Below are 17,695 nucleotides of genomic sequence, written 5' to 3' on the forward strand. Positions count from 1 at the left end.
AATGGAACAAAAATGTTGGTGTGACATTAAAAGATTTTTAAAGCCAAGGTTATTCTTCATATATTTTGTCATAATGTTGTCTTGAGTCTTAATTATCAAGAGCATAATAAGGATGACTGCCAGTTGGGCGTGTTGGTAAAGGTTCATGATGAAACAAGCGCGAAAAATACACACACTCAGAGAGGACACAGACAAGCGCTTTATTTCGAATTTTATTTTGAAGCGAACACTAATAAATACATCACACGCATGTATGTCATTCCCGACTTCCCCTGTCATCATCAACAACGTGATATAACAAAATATGCACTCCCATACTCTATGGCACAAAACCGGAAACAAACACGTGTCAAGAACGAAGAAAAGAAAAAGTAAAACAGAAAAAAAAACGAAAAAAAAACACGTCAAACAGAAAAAGCAAAAAAAAGCAAGAAAGCAAAAAACACTAGGTTATGTGACGTCCAAAAAAGCGAATTCCGCATCTGTTAGTAGAACTGACGCTTGACTGACGCAACTGTCCCCTCCTTTCCTTATTCTATATGCTTCCATTATTTCTCTCGTCGTCCGCTTGTTGGGTCTGTCAATTCGTGTGTCGGAAAATTTCGGCTGGCAGGTGCACTCCTTGCAGTGCATCTCTAAGTGTGAGTAAGGGGCCCCCTTTAGTGAACTCTCATGTTCACGAAGGCGCCCATTTATGCACCGACCCGTCTGACCAACGTATTCCTTTCCACATGTAAAAGGAGTTCCGTATACAACATCTTTTTTGCACTCAAGGTACCTCCTGCCATGTTTTATGCTACATCTGTTCGATTCCCTGGTTTCTTTCTTTTTGACTAGCCTTTCTACTGCAGGACAAGTTTTTGATAATTTGTTTTCAGCTGAAAAAACAACTCGCACGCCATACCTCAATGCAAGCACGCCATACCTTAATGTGTATTTTTCGCGCTTGTTTCATCATGAGCATAATAAGGAATGTGTATCTCAACTTTGTAGTGCTTAGGGTAACATCAGGAGTTGCTATAAAATGCCAATGTTCTTTGCAGGTGCCCGATGCGGGCCACAAGACACAGATTGCTGAGGTGCAAGATGCCAGCCATCTGCTCGCCTAATCCAGAATATTATCACACTTTCTACCAAGCAATGCCCTACATGTGGACAAGCCTGGGTTTGCATAGTGAAGTCATCTGTGTATATGTATATATATATATGTGTGTGTGTGTGTGCAGAATGGGCAGAGGACAGCTGCTAGGCACAGTCACTGAAGAACTGAAGGGTGGTTAATTGTGTGCAGATGCAGTGCCAATTCAATGCTCTCGTCAAGAAGTGTGCATTCAAGCTAACTGTGACATACGGACTTGTGACGCCTGCAATTGACTGGATGTTTATCATGTGCATTCCAAATGCATGTGCAATGATCTAAGCACTACCTGTACAAAGTATTATGAATCGAAAATAATCCGACATGGTTAAACAGTTTTATTTTCTTCTTGATTCAATTTTCTTACAGCTGCAAGCATGCAGTCATTTTGTAACATGATAGTCAGCAATTCTCTGCATAAGTTGGAGCTCATTGACAAGCATGGATAGAACAGTTGAAAAATATTTTACAGTCGATCACTCTACAATAGACACATGAAAACAGCATCTGCCAGAACCGTTTGATTTTGGGGGAGAATAGTTGGATCGTTGGAAGTATAGCAAACAAAATAAAGTGCCTAAGAACAATTTCCTGCCCTCTGCTGTATCCTGGCAGGAGACAAGTGCCCTGTTTTTTCCAGGGCTCTATTAACAGCCCAGACTTTGAAAGCTCTCAGTACACTGTTCACAGCTTTAATATTTATGCATGTCATGCAGTGAAAAAGAGTCGTGCAGTGATGTGGGTACTGAGGCTAAGACAGGCAAAGCCACGATTTAACTCGTAGTCCCGTGCAGTGATAACGTGTACAAGAAAGGGGCTCAATAGACCGAAAAATAGGGTCATGCTTTCTTACTTTTTTATAAACATGAATATTTGGGAGGGCCCCTCACACAGTAGGAAAGTAGCAACGTGGAACCATACAGGCTTCACACTTTTTCTTCAAAAAAGAATAAATTTTTTCAACAAAAAAAAGAAGAAACTGCGAGCCTACATCAAGGCAATTTGGACTCTACCTTGTGCTTTAGTGAGTCTGCACATGAATGCAGCCCAGGTTTACTAGTAGCACAGCGTGCTTGTGAGCATTCGTATCTGTATTTCTGTATTACATTTTTCTCTAGCAATGCCAACTATGGGATTCGAAGCGGCACCCTTTCGGGTACAAACTGAATGCCATATGCACTCATCTACCCACAAGACTCAAGAAACAGTGTTTGGAAGTTGGTCTGCTTAATACAGCAGTCCGCACATAAAAATTAAGATGTAGATTTGTGTCTTTAAGCTTCTGTAAGCACATTGCCTCTCTCTCTCATTTTTTTTTTCTACTAATGCTGTCAACGTGATTCGAACCCATGCCCTTTTCAGTTTAAAAGTCTGCAAAAGCACTAAAAACGTGCTCTACAAGTTCGCCTGTGTGTTGCGAAGCCCTTTCAGCAGATTCCTTGCACCTTGGGAATCGACGTTATGCAAAGCATGCGGAGGGAAGGTGACTGTGTTGTAATTTTTTATTGAGCAGAACGTTACAAACTGATGTTAAAGATGTTCACAAATGTTGTACACACAGATGTATGTTTATATGTCGCATATGTTTTATACAGCCCAGTGTTTACAGTTGCATAATGATGCCATGGGTACTACCAACCCACAAAACGGCGAGCAATGTAGTGCTTGTGCTTGCATTGATGGTAGATCGGGATAGCGCTATATAGACCAACTTCAGTGGGTGGCACCTAACTACAATTGACGCTTACCTGACGTGACCCCTGTATCAGCCATGAACTCATCTCTGAGTTCATCAGTGGCAGACTCACTTGCTGGTCCTGTGTGGGGTCGTGACTAGTCTGTTTCCTGCTGGTCGCCATTGCTTGGATGTTGCTCAAGGGGTTTCAGGTCTACATGATCGTCATTGAGCCCATGGACGGCCTCTGGTCGGGCATGTAGTGGTTCTGCAGCCTGGCATATATCGCTCCTGCTGTCATCGTCTCCATCGCAGCCATCATCAATACGTACAGGTTCGACACCTCCAGCTACTGCTGGCTGGAGTCGCAAAACTACTTCATCCTCAGCTGCATCGTTGGTGTTGTCATTATTCTAGAATCGAAGAGCTCCCAGGAAAAAAATGCACTTGGATGTCTTTGAGCCTCTAATGAATATCTTAGGTAAATTTTTTCTTTCAAGTAGTGTACATTATCTAGATCAAGGTTTATGCAAACAGCGTATTTTTGAAGCCTCTATGTGGCCTTTAAAAAGAATGTGCAACCTATATATATGCATTGAAAGTGTGTTGGTACTACATACCTTATAAAATTCAGTTGATGTCTTAGGCCTTAGTGATAAATTAATATGTGCTGCTGGCCAGTTTCTCATGCAAGCTTGTAAGAGTGCTGGTATCCATTCAAAGGAAACCTCTTTTGGGGTAGCTTAAAGGGGGGGGCCCTGCAACACTTTTTGAGCATGGTCAGAAAACGCTGCCGATCGGTAGTACAGGCTCCTGACCACACGCAAGCCAATTATTATAGCGCAGCACGCGGCCAGGAATTCCAATAAAATCAGCTAAAAATTGCTTTCTCTTTTCTCGGCAAATCACAGAAGATGCTCAAAAATTACTCCTAAAGAGCCCATCTATCAGCCATTGGCTGATTTGAAGATAGTGCACTCAGTTGTTACAGAAATTGCCGCGGGAGGCCGCGACTTATCCACACATGCGCGCATGATCACACTGAAAAGGTCGCGCATTCAAAGAAAAAAGTGCTCAAGGTCATGAGGTGCACATGACGTTTTTCTGTTCCCCTACCATCCCTCCCTGCTTAGCTTCCAGCGCTTTCGTTGGGACAAGAGAAGAGAATGCAGTTGCAGCATGCGAGAAATCTTTGTAACTCCACTCCCACTGGACGGACTCTTAAAATTTTTGTAGCATTTAATTCATAAGGCAATAAGCTCTTCCAGTGAATTCATCCTATAGTTAGCTGAAAAATTGTTTCAATGCTTGTTTAAGATGGGCTAAAAGAAGGACTGTTGAAACTGGAGACAGTGTGGTGTTATGGATTATGAACAGCTGGCAACTGGCTGATAATTTCTGATAATGTCTAGAAATAGTAACTTCGCAGTATTTGCAAGCAATCTTGTCTCCCTGGTCTGTGTCATCTTCCTGTGCATCTCGGCCCGTGTCCTGTGTCAGCAAGGGAGCACCACGACTGCAGTCAAGTGCAAGGAAAAAGCCAAGCTTTGTAGAGTTTGGTACGTTGTTTCTGTCTTGTATTACAATCAATCAATCAGTGCATCAGTTTCATTTCCGTTTATTATCAGCTAGAACAAAGTGAATCTATCTGCAAAGCCACTTGTACATGATCACAAAAAAGTGGGATGCACTGCAGGTCACACTTGTAATGTCATGATGGGTACGTTCAAGCATACAGTACACTCTAACATAGTTGCATAAACACCATCTTCACCTATTCACTATTAGTAAGACATAATTGTAACATACATAAATATAGTATATTATTCTGTCTAACAAACTAAGCATGGAACTCTTGCTGTGTTAGCATGTTGTGTGTTCATTCTTGTTACCATCATCAAAAGTAATAAGTCAAGTCAAACCAGTTCATTGGATCCATGGTTTTATGTTCTGTGCTTCTTGCAATCTGGAGGCTGTCGAACTCGAGATCTCGCAAAAGCGTCACGTAGTTAGCACTATATATTGTAGGTTTGATGCGCTGCGTCCTTTCTTTCGGGCGTACGCACACATCTGTGGAATATATATGTTACAAACTGCACATGTGCACTTCTTTTCCATAACCATGCTGCGTACGTAGGCTTGTTACGCGTGCCCAACTAAAAATGTCTATTAAAAATATTAAATGCACAGTACTACGAGCCATGGGTGCACCACAGATTCCAAGAAACAATTACCCGTCCTCTCTGGGCTTTTCCTCCATAGTGTTTGTTGTTACGTTGACCTTCATGTCTGGTCATGTCATCCACAAAAATGTAAGGGACCCTTAAGCTTTTCCGTTAAAAGTTGAACGTGATAGCAACATCCTATTCCTAGTGAAAACTTTAACCACGTAGATAATACTATTTTATTACATGATGTTACTCAAAAACATTGCATCCTGTGCCGTGCTGAATAGCCGGTTGCTTATAGTTGTCAGTTCATAACCAACAGGTTGGTGGTTCAAATGACACAGCTGGGATGGCTGGAACACCAGGAAGTCACCCAAACATCTTACTGGCAAAACTTGATCATATGAGCTGCCACATAATTTGTGAAACTGGACAAAAGTTATGCAGACAACAACACTGTGGGTGGGTCTTGTAGTCCATTAAAATGTGATGCGCTTTTGTGTATCTATATGTTTATTTCATAAAAAAGTGTTTTTTTTTTTATATAAATCTAGGGTACGTACAATAGAGCGGCATGGGACATTGAGGCCTACAAGCCCGATGCCTCCATGTGACCACAAGGTGGTAACTTGGTGGCATTATGTTCTCAATTGGACATTATGTTCTCTATCGTAGTTTATTATCACATTAAAGGTGTCAGTGAACGAAAAAGCACCCCTTTTTATTGGCAAGATTTGAACTAACAATGTTCAAATTACGCCTCTGGTGTTTTTCCTTGCAAACTGTGATGATGGGCACATCTGTGTCCACCATGCTTGATATCCCTGTGTTTGCCAGCACCACTTGTGTGGGAAGTGGCGAGTGTAAAACCCGAGCGTTGGACGAGACTGCTGCATGCTGAACCCTCATATGGTGGCCTAAAGTGTGAACTCTGCCGAGTCAGGCCCTCGCTGTGAACAAAATGACAATTTTTAGAGGCACTGCCAAATCTTTGTTAGGCACTGCCAAATAAATCAGTAATCCGAAGGAAAGCATAGAGGACGTAGTCTCTAACTGTAGTGCAGTAATTTTGGTGTAAATTAAGAGTGATCGAAAAATCTGCCTCTTTGGGTGCAGTTAAAACCCACAACCTTTGAATATTGCTTAAAATGTTTTACCAATTAAAGATAAAAGAATTCCCAATCTATCGTTCTTCTCTAGGCCAAGCTATTTTTTGGCCTTGTCAAACATTGTGTCCCACCGTGGACTTTCATTACTGAGCATACGTACCCTGTGTATCTGTGAAATCATTGTGTTCTTGTAGTTTCTCGGCCATCGATCCCATCCACTGGATGCTACGTCCAAACCCGCATGGCTTTCTCATCCGGCCTGTGCCTCTTGGATGGGCATGGTAATCCTCAAGTTACCCCTGTCCTGTGGCCATGGCGTGTCTGCGGCCTGAAGGGTTCACCTCCCGGTTTTTGCCTCTAGCCTGCCTTCTGGTGAATGCATCATACAGGGAAATCCATCACTGTGGTCTGCCCTTTGGTCTTCACTCCATGTGAGGACCCCAGTCAATGTTGCTGTTTGTCATCACTCTACTGTGACCACCAGCAGATGAAGTGTGGGTGTTGCCTCCATGAGACATGCCCGTGATTTCTGGATCCACCGTGGCCTACTAACTTCCCTTAAACAGCTGTGCAACAGCTTCACGTCGGTGATCTACAACCTGTTATTGTAAACAGCTGTTTTAAAGATAGTCCCAGGACTTACAGGATCTATTGTGCCTCAAAATGGTATGCTTTTCACTGGCCATACAGTGAATCCAGTGTTTTTAGCAGCTGTGTCAAATATATTTTACCAATATTGTGAATTTATTCGCACAAGCTTAAAATTTGGTACAATGTTTCACCATCACGCTCACATATTTCATGACCATATGCACCTTCAGTGTGATCGGCAGACCCATGTGCATGTTTTAGGTCATGATAGAGGCATCTGTTCACACTGTGTAATGTAGTGGCATATTGACGCTGGTTTGCATTAAACTGCATAAAAAGCCGGCCAACTTGGTACAGATTCATCTATCTGTATGACAAAGAGCCTACATTCTGGGTGTGCACGTGCGTTTAGCATATCTTGGGCAACACTCTTTAAGTTCAGCCATACACGGCTCAACTTGGTGCTTCTTTGATTCGGTTTTGAGGTTATTGTGCGGGCGCTTTCAGCAAGTCCTCTGTACAAATAAGTGGTTCAGCTGAAGCATCACCAGTCGTTGGGTGCGAGCTATAGTGTTCGCTTCTTTGGAATCCGTTTGCTTCAGACATCCTGGTTGGATGGCATCCAGAGCCTTGGTCCAATGTTAACGCTTAGACAGGTGCTTGCAATTCACGTCTTCATCCAAGTACCCATTGCACCTTTCCCTAATATTTCTGCTGGTATATGTTTTCCAACTTGGCAATCATCATTGCATGCTTTGGGAATGTCAGTGAACATGTAAAAGCACAAATATGCCAAAAAGGGCACAGTGTGGGGGCGGGCCATAATCATAGAAAAAACTTGCAGTTTGATGGGAGCCTGTTTGAACGTGTCCAACTCGTAATGTTTACCTTTATATTTTGTCTCTTCCTGCTATACAGGGAAATATATACCAGGGTCAGGGGACAATGAGTACAGTGTGGCAGCAAGGCAGGGTTATTTGCTCTTAGTGAAGACTTTTCGGTCATGAAGTTCTAAAATGTTAAGTTGCACATCGGGGAATCGTACATGCCTCCCGAGGTAGCCTTGGTGACTAATGAAATCTAGTCTTGTGCATGCACTGGGCAACGTTCTCCATTTGGTGAGGTCGCTGCCCATTCACCTGTCATCAGCCTGGAGTGCATGCCCAATGGTGCAGGCACGTGTGTATCTGCCTTTATGGAGGAAATTTTGCTGTTTTTTGAAGTTGTATCAGTTAGTCTAGTATGGTGCAGAGATTAATCTGAAGCCATTATCAGTGTGACATCGTTCAATCAAAATGAATGCTTAGAAGTGTTTGTGACAAATGGCCTTTTATTTGCTGCTCTTCATATGTACTGCTGTACATTGTTTCTTTCTAGTATTGCTCCAGATCTATGAAGTGCTTTTAGGCATCTACCTTTGTATTTTTTTTCGCTTCCTTTGACTAACACTTATTGTCACTAAAAGGGTCGTTCGATTGAGAGTATGCATCAGTACGCAAATATTTTGTCTATTCTAATGCATAGTGCTACCATATGTCGTCTTTGCCCAGTGAAGTGTGAATGCCCATTGAGCTTCCATATTTGTCTCCAGACCATAGCTACAGCTTACCAAACATATTTTCAAAAGGCTTCTGCTGTCGTGATAGTTTGTATTGTTGCTGTTCCAAAAACAAATTGTGGTTGCTCAGACTTGTTCAAATAAAACATGCATTCTATGTTATTTTTCTTAATTAGTGTTCTTTGGTGTTCAACTCATAGAGCACTTCTCCGAAGAATCGGGCTTGCCATGCTCGTTAAGGTGGCAGAGATTGTGGACTTTTATAATTGTCATACATAAAATACTTTGTTACGAATGATACATCGCCAACATGCAATGGTACATTTAAAAAATTGACATCCAGACAAAAGTTCGAAAAATGGAGGATCTAAGAGATCAATATTCAACATGACATGCTGCCAGAATCGTTTCCACAAGCAAGCTAGTTGCTTGTCCTATGCAGTCCCTAATATAGAATGGCCAATCTTTTTCAATCTGTTAGTTCAAGTTTTAACGGTGAAATGTCAGATTTTGATGTTCAGTGGGCTAGTCTACAGCTGAATTTACAGATGCGATCTCTCTACTTTGAATATACAGCTCTGCTGTGTCACAGTAGGCATTGCATAATGCTGCCTGGTGTGCCACAATGGCCACTTGTAAAGCAGTGAAAGAGCATCTGCCTTCTGGGACTGGGCATGCCTGAATTTCCACTTTTGTAGGCAACATTTGATGTACACAGCTCTTCCATACCTGCTTGGATCATTGCCGAACTGAGCGAGTTTGGTTCGAGAGTAAAGTGGAAGGAGGCCCTGGTATCCTGAAAGGTTTGAATAAAGTTCATTAAGGTAAGTTAATGGTGTAGACAGCAACTGACTAGCAAATAAGGTGCTGAAAGTAACCTTTCTCCGGCTGGTATGTCCCAGAATTTAGCTAATTCATTGGAATTCTCGGGGAAGCTTTTAGAAAGGTAAGTTTGGCCACCCTTTGTTACTGGCTGCTACCAATCGGGGGCACAGCCACTGGAGTAGCAGTTTCCCCCGTATCACAGCAGCCCCCTCAGCTCATTTCACTTTGAGCGTTAAAAACCACTAAAACACTGTAGGCATGGCTATAAGGAAAAAAGATATACTTGCTATCTGCGATATATAACCCCACCTAAACGACCTCCAGGTTCTGCTGGTTTTTAGCCGTTGTACGGCACCGTAGTGCAATGAATATACGACATGTACGCTCATAGTTTCGGCTTATGTATTGTATCCGATAGTAAGCTTAGTACCTTTAAATAAACGAATCTCCGCGTGCTGGTGTTTCCGGCATTGCGAGTCCAAAAAAAGTGCGTGTTCGATGCCACAAATGCCCGCTTCTGAACTGAAAATTCCCCTGATGGATTTGATTCACCACAACGCACGTTGAAAACAAGTAAAAAATGTTGAGGCCTTCATTAGCCCCGGAAAGCCCAAACTTTTGTCAGACGCTTCACCCTTCGTTGATGGAGTTAACTGCATTCCTAACTGGTTCGGCTTCTTGGTACAATATATACTGGATGAGCGTAATGTATTTTTAAATTTTCCGCCATCGCTGCCACAAAACAACACACCACGAGTGGTCGGCTTCTCTTCAATAAAAAACGCGGGAAAATGTTTTCACCCACAAAGAGAGCGTACCATTATTTAAATTTTCCGCCGTCTGACGTCAAGTGGGCGTAAGCGTACCACAATTTAAATGTCCCCCCGTATGACATCGCATCTAACACGTTGGCGTACTCTACGTTTGTTTCGAGCTGAAACATCACATGAGAAGTTGGCTTCCCCGCAATAAAGGGACAAACCCAGAAAAAAACGTTTAGGCCTTTATCAGTCCTGATAAGGCTAAACTTTTGTCTGACGTCACACGTTATCACGCGGCCCAGGCATATTGGATTGAATTGGATAAACTTTTATTTGGTCCTCCAAAACACAGATCACTGCGTTGCGGGCAGCTCCTACGTGGGGACTGAGATGCCAAGCTCCTCAGCCGCCTCGCGGGCTTGGTGGACAGCCCAGAGCTGATCTGCCAAGGACGAGCTGCGGATTGCCGCCTCCCATCTCGCAGGGGTGATCTTCTATATATGAGCGAATTTGGTGCACTGCCAGAGCATGTGTTCTAATGAAGCTATTTCCCCACAATGTGGACAAAAATTACTTGGTTATAGGTCAGGGTACATGATGTGTAACATTTTCAAAGTAGGGTACATCCGCGTTTGCAAAAGCCTTAATGTAAGTGCTTGGGGCCGGATTAGATTTTTGTGAGGTGGAGGGAAAATCCTTCTAGACAGGTAGAAATGTTTAGTGAGCTCGTTATATGTTGTAAGAATTTCCCAGTTATCCCCTTCACCGGTAGAACGCATCCCCGGGGAGGCACGGTTCGAGAGTTCTCGCGCCGCCTCGTGTGCTGCTTTATTGAGATTGGGAGGAAAATCGTTGATTTACCCAAGGTGAGCTGGGAACCAACTCAGAAGATGATGCGTTATGTTCTTGCCTTCCAGTATTTTCAGCATTTGTTCAGAGACCATCCCCTTGGCGAACGCCCTTAGCGCTGCAATGGAATCACTGCATAAGTGTACCACGAAATTTGGCCACGAATGCTGAAGTAAGCCCCGTTCGAACCGGCATGGAGTAGCAGACAAACATGTAATAGGTAGCGCCACCAACGGTGAGCGGTTGAACGAAAGTGGATGCACTCCTTCCATTGGAACCCCGTCACCTGGGCAGGCACAGGAGTACAGTAGGGCGTTTTCGGGGCATCGAGAACGCACTTTGGTGGACTAAACCTGCAAGAAATACTAGAAAACAGGACACGTAGGTGATTGTTTGATTAAAAATACTACGCTCATCAACCAATTGATTAGCTATGCCGAAGCCCTTGACGTACACCTTCTGTCCTCGCTGTGTAAAGGGGACTTGCTCGAAGGACCAACCGGCACAGCACTGAGGTCGCTTAGGCAGGGGTATATATATATATATATCCGAGAGTGAGTATAACCTTTTTACTCACTGGTTCCTCTGAGCGAAAGCGCCTAACGCGAATTTGCAACTTTTAAAACTTAAAGTAAAAAGTGATAAAAGAAATATACTTGCGATCAAATATATATACCCCTCATAAGACGACCTCCGATTGGTGCCAGTTTTAGGTTAATGTGCAGCAACGTTACTGAAAGAATACACATGATGTACGTTCACGGCCCAGCCATTATTAATCTACCCAAGGACCATATATAACGGATAAGCGTAAGGTATTTTTAAATTTCCCGCCACGGTACCCATAATGCAGCATACTGCAAGTGGTTGGCTTCTCCTCAATACAGACCGTGGGAAAAATTTTTTGCCCGTGTTTGACCCCTTGAGACGAAAAAATGAGCAAGATAGCGTGACGCTGTTTAAATTTCCCGCTGCCGGGTCCGGTTTGCGAAGCTTAGCAAGTGGAAACGCATGGACACTACGGAAAATTAGAGGTTTTTTTGCCCGTAGTGTCGATGCGTTTCTACTTGCTAATCTTCGCAAACCGGACCCGGCAGCGGGAAATTTAAACAGCGTCACGCTATCTTGCTCATTTTTTCGTCCCAAGGGGTCAAACACGGGCAAAAAAATTTTCCCACAGTCTGTATTGAGGAGAAGCCAACCACTTGCAGTATGCTGCATTATGGGTACCGTGGCGGGAATTATAAAAATACCTTATGCTTATCCGTTATATATCGTCCCAAAAAGACACACAACTTATTGAGATCTATCAGTTCTAGGTGAGACGTCAAATAAAACTTCGTGCTCAGTGGGCCGGATAGGGGCCTCAACTTTTTTTACTTGTTTTCACCATGCCCTGCGGCGAAGCCAACCCACCTGAGAAATTTTCTTCTCGGGAGCTGGGCGTTTCTGGCTTTGATTCAATCGCAAAGAATTCCTGATTGACATTTGGTATATTTATATCCGAATCATTTTTATTTGTGCATATAATGACACAATATGAGGGCTCTATCGGCCGAAATATGACCACGAATGCTGAAGTTGACTGTAGCTCCGTTCGAACCGCCATAGAGTAGCAGACGAACATGTAGTGGGTATCGCCACCAACGGTGAGCGGTTGAACGAAAGTGGATGCACTCCTTCCATTGGAACCCCGTCACCTGGGCAGGCACAGGAGTACAGTAGGGCGTTTTCGGGGCATCGAGAACGCACTTTGGTGGACTAAACCTGCAAGAAATACTAGAAAACAGGACACGTAGGTGATTGTTTGATTAAAAATACTACGCTCATCAACCAATTGATTAGCTATGCCGAAGCCCTTGACGTACACCTTTTGTCCTCGCTGTGTAAAGGGGACTTGCTCGAAGGACCAACCGGCACAGCACTGAGGTCGCTTAGGCAGGGGTATATATATATATATCCGAGAGTGAGTATAACCTTTTTACTCACTGGTTCCTCTGAGCGAAAGCGCCTAACGCGAATTTGCAACTTTTAAAACTTAAAGTAAGAAGTGATAAAAGAAATATACTTGCGATCAAATATATATACCCCTCATAAGACGACCTCCGATTGGTGCCAGTTTTAGGTTGATGTGCAGCAACGTTACTGAAAGAATACACATGATGTACGTTCACGGCCCAGCCATTGTTAATCTACCCAAGGACGATATATAACGGATAAGCGTAAGGTATTTTTAAATTTCCCGCCACGATACCCATAATGCAGCATACTGCAAGTGGTTGGCTTCTCCTCAATACAGACCGTGGGAAAATTTTTTTGCCCGTGTTTGACCCCTTGGGACGAAAAAATGAGCAAGATAGCGTGACGCTGTTTAAATTTCCCGCTGCCGGGTCCGGTTTGCGAAGATTAGCAAGTAGAAACGCATCGACACTACGGGCAAAAAAACCTCTAATTTTCCGTAGTGTCCATGCGTTTCCACTTGCTAAGCTTCGCAAACCGGACCCGGCAGCGGGAAATTTAAACAGCGTCACGCTATCTTGCTCATTTTTTCGTCCCAAGGGGTCAAACACGGGCAAAAAAATTTTCCCACGGTCTGTATTGAGGAGAAGCCAACCACTTGCAGTATGCTGCATTATGGGTACCGTGGCGGGAATTATAAAAATACCTTACGCTTATCCGTTATATATCGTCCCAAAAAGACACACAAATTATTGAGATCTATCAGTTCTAGGTGAGACGTCAAATAAAACTTCGTGCTCAGTGGGCCGGATAGGGGCCTCCACTTTTTTTTACTTGTTTTCACCATGCCCTGCGGCGAAGCCAACCCACCTGAGAAATTTTCTCCTCGGAAGCTGGGCGTTTCTGGCTTTGATTCAATCGCAAAGAATTCCTGATTGACATTTAGCATAACTATATCCGAATCATTTTTATTTGTGCATATAATGACACAATATGAGGGCTCTATCGGCCGAAATATGACCACGAATGCTGAAGTTGACTGTAGCTCCGTTCGAACCGCCATAGAGTAGCAGACGAACATGTAGTGGGTAGCGCCACCAACGGTGAGCGGTTGAACGAAAGTGGATGCACTCCTTCCATTGGAACCCCGTCACCTGGGCAGGCACAGGAGTACAGTAGGGCGTTTTCGGGGCATCGATAACGCACTTTGGTGGACTAAACCTGCAAGAAATACTAGAAAACAGGACACGTAGATCATTGTTTGATTAAAAATACTACGCTCATCAACCAATTGATTAGCTATGCCGAAGCCCTTGACGTACACCTTTTGTCCTCGCTGTGTAAAGGGGACTTGCTCGAAGGACCAACCGGCACAGCACTGAGGTCGCTTAGGCAGGGGTATATATATATATATATATATCCGAGAGTGAGTATAACCTTTTTACTCACTGGTTCCTCTGAGCGAAAGCGCCTAACGCGAATTTGCAACTTTTAAAACTTAAAGTAAGAAGTGATAAAAGAAATATACTTGCGATCAAATATATATACCCCTCATAAGACGACCTCCGATTGGTGCCAGTTTTAGGTTAATGTGCAGCAACGTTACTGAAAGAATACACATGATGTACGTTCACGGCCCAGCCATTGTTAATCTACCCAAGGACGATATATAACGGATAAGCGTAAGGTATTTTTAAATTTCCCGCCACGGTACCCATAATGCAGCATACTGCAAGTGGTTGGCTTCTCCTCAATACAGACCGTGGGAAAAATTTTTTGCCCGTGTTTGACCCCTTGAGACGAAAAAATGAGCAAGATAGCGTGACGCTGTTTAAATTTCCCGCTGCCGGGTCCGGTTTGCGAAGCTTAGCAAGTGGAAACGCATGGACACTACGGAAAATTAGAGGTTTTTTTGCCCGTAGTGTCGATGCGTTTCTACTTGCTAATCTTCGCAAACCGGGCCCGGCAGCGGGAAATTTAAACAGCGTCACGCTATCTTGCTCAATTTTTCGTCCCAAGGGGTCAAACACGGGCAAAAAAATTTTCCCACGGTCTGTATTGAGGAGAAGCCAACCACTTGCAGTATGCTGCATTATGGGTACCGTGGCGGGAAATATAAAAATACCTTATGCTTATCCGTTATATATCGTCCCAAAAAGACACACAAGTTATTGAGATCTACCAGTTCTAGGTGAGACGTCAAATAAAACTTCGTGCTCAGTGGGCCGGATAGGGGCCTCAACTTTTTTTACTTGTTTTCACCATGCCCTGCAGCGAAGCCAACCCACATGAGAAATTTTCTTCTCGGGAGCTGGGCGTTTCTGGCTTTGATTCAATCGCAAAGAATTCCTGATTGACATTTAGCATAACTATATCCGAATCATTTTTATTTGTGCATATAATGACACAATATGAGGGCTCTATCGGCAGAAATATGACCACGAATGCTGAAGTTGACTGTAGCTCCGTTCGAACCGCCATAGAGTAGCAGACGAACATGTAGTGGGTATCGCCACCAACGGTGAGCGGTTGAACGAAAGTGGATGCACTCCTTCCATTGGAACCCCGTCACCTGGGCAGGCACAGGAGTACAGTAGGGCGTTTTCGGGGCATCGAGAACGCACTTTGGTGGACTAAACCTGCAAGAAATACTAGAAAACAGGACACGTAGGTGATTGTTTGATTAAAAATACTACGCTCATCAACCAATTGATTAGCTATGCCGAAGCCCTTGACGTACACCTTTTGTCCTCGCTGTGTAAAGGGGACTTGCTCGAAGGACCAACCGGCACAGCACTGAGGTCGCTTAGGCAGGGGTATATATATATATATCCGAGAGTGAGTATAACCTTTTTACTCACTGGTTCCTCTGAGCGAAAGCGCCTAACGCGAATTTGCAACTTTTAAAACTTAAAGTAAGAAGTGATAAAAGAAATATACTTGCGATCAAATATATATACCCCTCATAAGACGACCTCCGATTGGTGCCAGTTTTAGGTTAATGTGCAGCAACGTTACTGAAAGAATACACATGATGTACGTTCACGGCCCAGCCATTGTTAATCTACCCAAGGACGATATATAACGGATAAGCGTAAGGTATTTTTAAATTTCCCGCCACGGTACCCATAATGCAGCATACTGCAAGTGGTTGGCTTCTCCTCAATACAGACCGTGGGAAAATTTTTTTGCCCGTGTTTGACCCCTTGGGACGAAAAAATGAGCAAGATAGCGTGACGCTGTTTAAATTTCCCGCTGCCGGGTCCGGTTTGCGAAGATTAGCAAGTAGAAACGCATCGACACTACGGGCAAAAAAACCTCTAATTTTCCGTAGTGTCCATGCGTTTCCACTTGCTAAGCTTCGCAAACCGGACCCGGCAGCGGGAAATTTAAACAGCGTCACGCTATCTTGCTCATTTTTTCGTCCCAAGGGGTCAAACACGGGCAAAAAAATTTTCCCACGGTCTGTATTGAGGAGAAGCCAACCACTTGCAGTATGCTGCATTATGGGTACCGTGGCGGGAATTATAAAAATACCTTACGCTTATCCGTTATATATCGTCCCAAAAAGACACACAAATTATTGAGATCTATCAGTTCTAGGTGAGACGTCAAATAAAACTTCGTGCTCAGTGGGCCGGATAGGGGCCTCCACTTTTTTTTACTTGTTTTCACCATGCCCTGCGGCGAAGCCAACCCACCTGAGAAATTTTCTCCTCGGAAGCTGGGCGTTTCTGGCTTTGATTCAATCGCAAAGAATTCCTGATTGACATTTAGCATAACTATATCCGAATCATTTTTATTTGTGCATATAATGACACAATATGAGGGCTCTATCGGCCGAAATATGACCACGAATGCTGAAGTTGACTGTAGCTCCGTTCGAACCGCCATTGAGTAGCAGACGAACATGTAGTGGGTAGCGCCACCAACGGTGAGCGGTTGAACGAAAGTGGATGCACTCCTTCCATTGGAACCCCGTCACCTGGGCAGGCACAGGAGTACAGTAGGGCGTTTTCGGGGCATCGATAACGCACTTTGGTGGACTAAACCTGCAAGAAATACTAGAAAACAGGACACGTAGATCATTGTTTGATTAAAAATACTACGCTTATCAACCAATTGATTAGCTATGCCGAAGCCCTTGACGTACACCTTTTGTCCTCGCTGTGTAAAGGGGACTTCCTCGAAGGACCAACCGGCACAGCACTGAGGTCGCTTAGGCAGGGGTATATATAGTCGAAAGTAAGTATAACCTTTTTTACTGACTCGTTCCTCTGAGCTTAAGCCTAACGCGCATTTGCATCATTTAAAGCTCAAAGTAAAAAAGTGATAAAAGGAATATACTGGCGATCCACTATATATACCTCTCATGAAACGACGTCCGATTGGTTCCAGTTTTAGGCTAATGTGCAGCAACGTTACTCAAATGATATACAAGGTGTACGTTCACGGCCCAGCCGTAATTAACCTATGCAAATACGAGCACATTACCTTTAATGAAACAGACCTCTAATTGCCCGTTGTCTTGATGAACTTCTCCGAGTAAATCTTCGCAAACCGGACACGGCAGCGGGAAATATAAACTGCGCCACGCTATCTTGTTCATTTTTCGTCCCAAGGTGTCAAACACGGGCAAAAAATTTTTCCCATGGTCTGTATTGAGGAGAAGCCAACCACTTGCAGTATGCTGCATTATGGGTACCGTGGCGGAAAATATAAAAATACCTTACGCTTATCCGTTATATATCGTCCCAAAAAGACACACAAATTATTGAGATCTATCAGTTCTAGGTGAGACGTCAAATAAAGCTTCGTGCTCAGGGGGCCGGATAGGGGCCTCAACTTTTTTTACTTGTTTTCACCATGCCCTGCGGCGAAGCCAACCCACCTGAGAAATTTTCTTCTCGGGAGCTGGGCGTTTGTGGCTTTAATTCAATCGCAAAGCATTCCTGATTGTCATTTAGTACATTTACATCCAAATTATTTTATATGTGCATATAATTACACAATACGAGGGCTCTGTCGGCCGAAATTTGACCACGAATGCTGAAGTTAGCCC

At 43.7% G+C, this 17,695-nt stretch overlaps 1 protein-coding gene across 4 annotated transcripts in view; it reads left to right on the top strand.

The window, feature by feature from the left end:
* LOC119163984 (uncharacterized) overlaps positions 1–8,411 on the top strand; it is a 55,261-nt gene extending 46,850 nt beyond the window's left edge. For 2 of the 4 annotated variants that reach the window (XR_012885449.1, XR_012885451.1), the window contains exons 16-17: positions 1,044–4,372; positions 6,285–8,411. Coding sequence is in view for 1 of the 4 variants with exons in the window: in XM_037416077.2 (XP_037271974.2) it covers positions 1,044–1,109 (66 nt within the window). In the remaining 3 variants the exon portion in view is untranslated. Of the gene's footprint in view, positions 1–1,043 lie in introns of all 4 variants that reach the window. The other 2 variants (XR_012885450.1, XM_037416077.2) reach the window with 2 other exon arrangements.
* Positions 8,412–17,695: the final 9,284 nt, after the last annotated feature.

Source organism: Rhipicephalus microplus, chromosome 8 (assembly GCF_043290135.1).
Source record: "Rhipicephalus microplus isolate Deutch F79 chromosome 8, USDA_Rmic, whole genome shotgun sequence".
NCBI classification, from domain to species: Eukaryota; Metazoa; Arthropoda; class Arachnida; order Ixodida; family Ixodidae; genus Rhipicephalus; species Rhipicephalus microplus.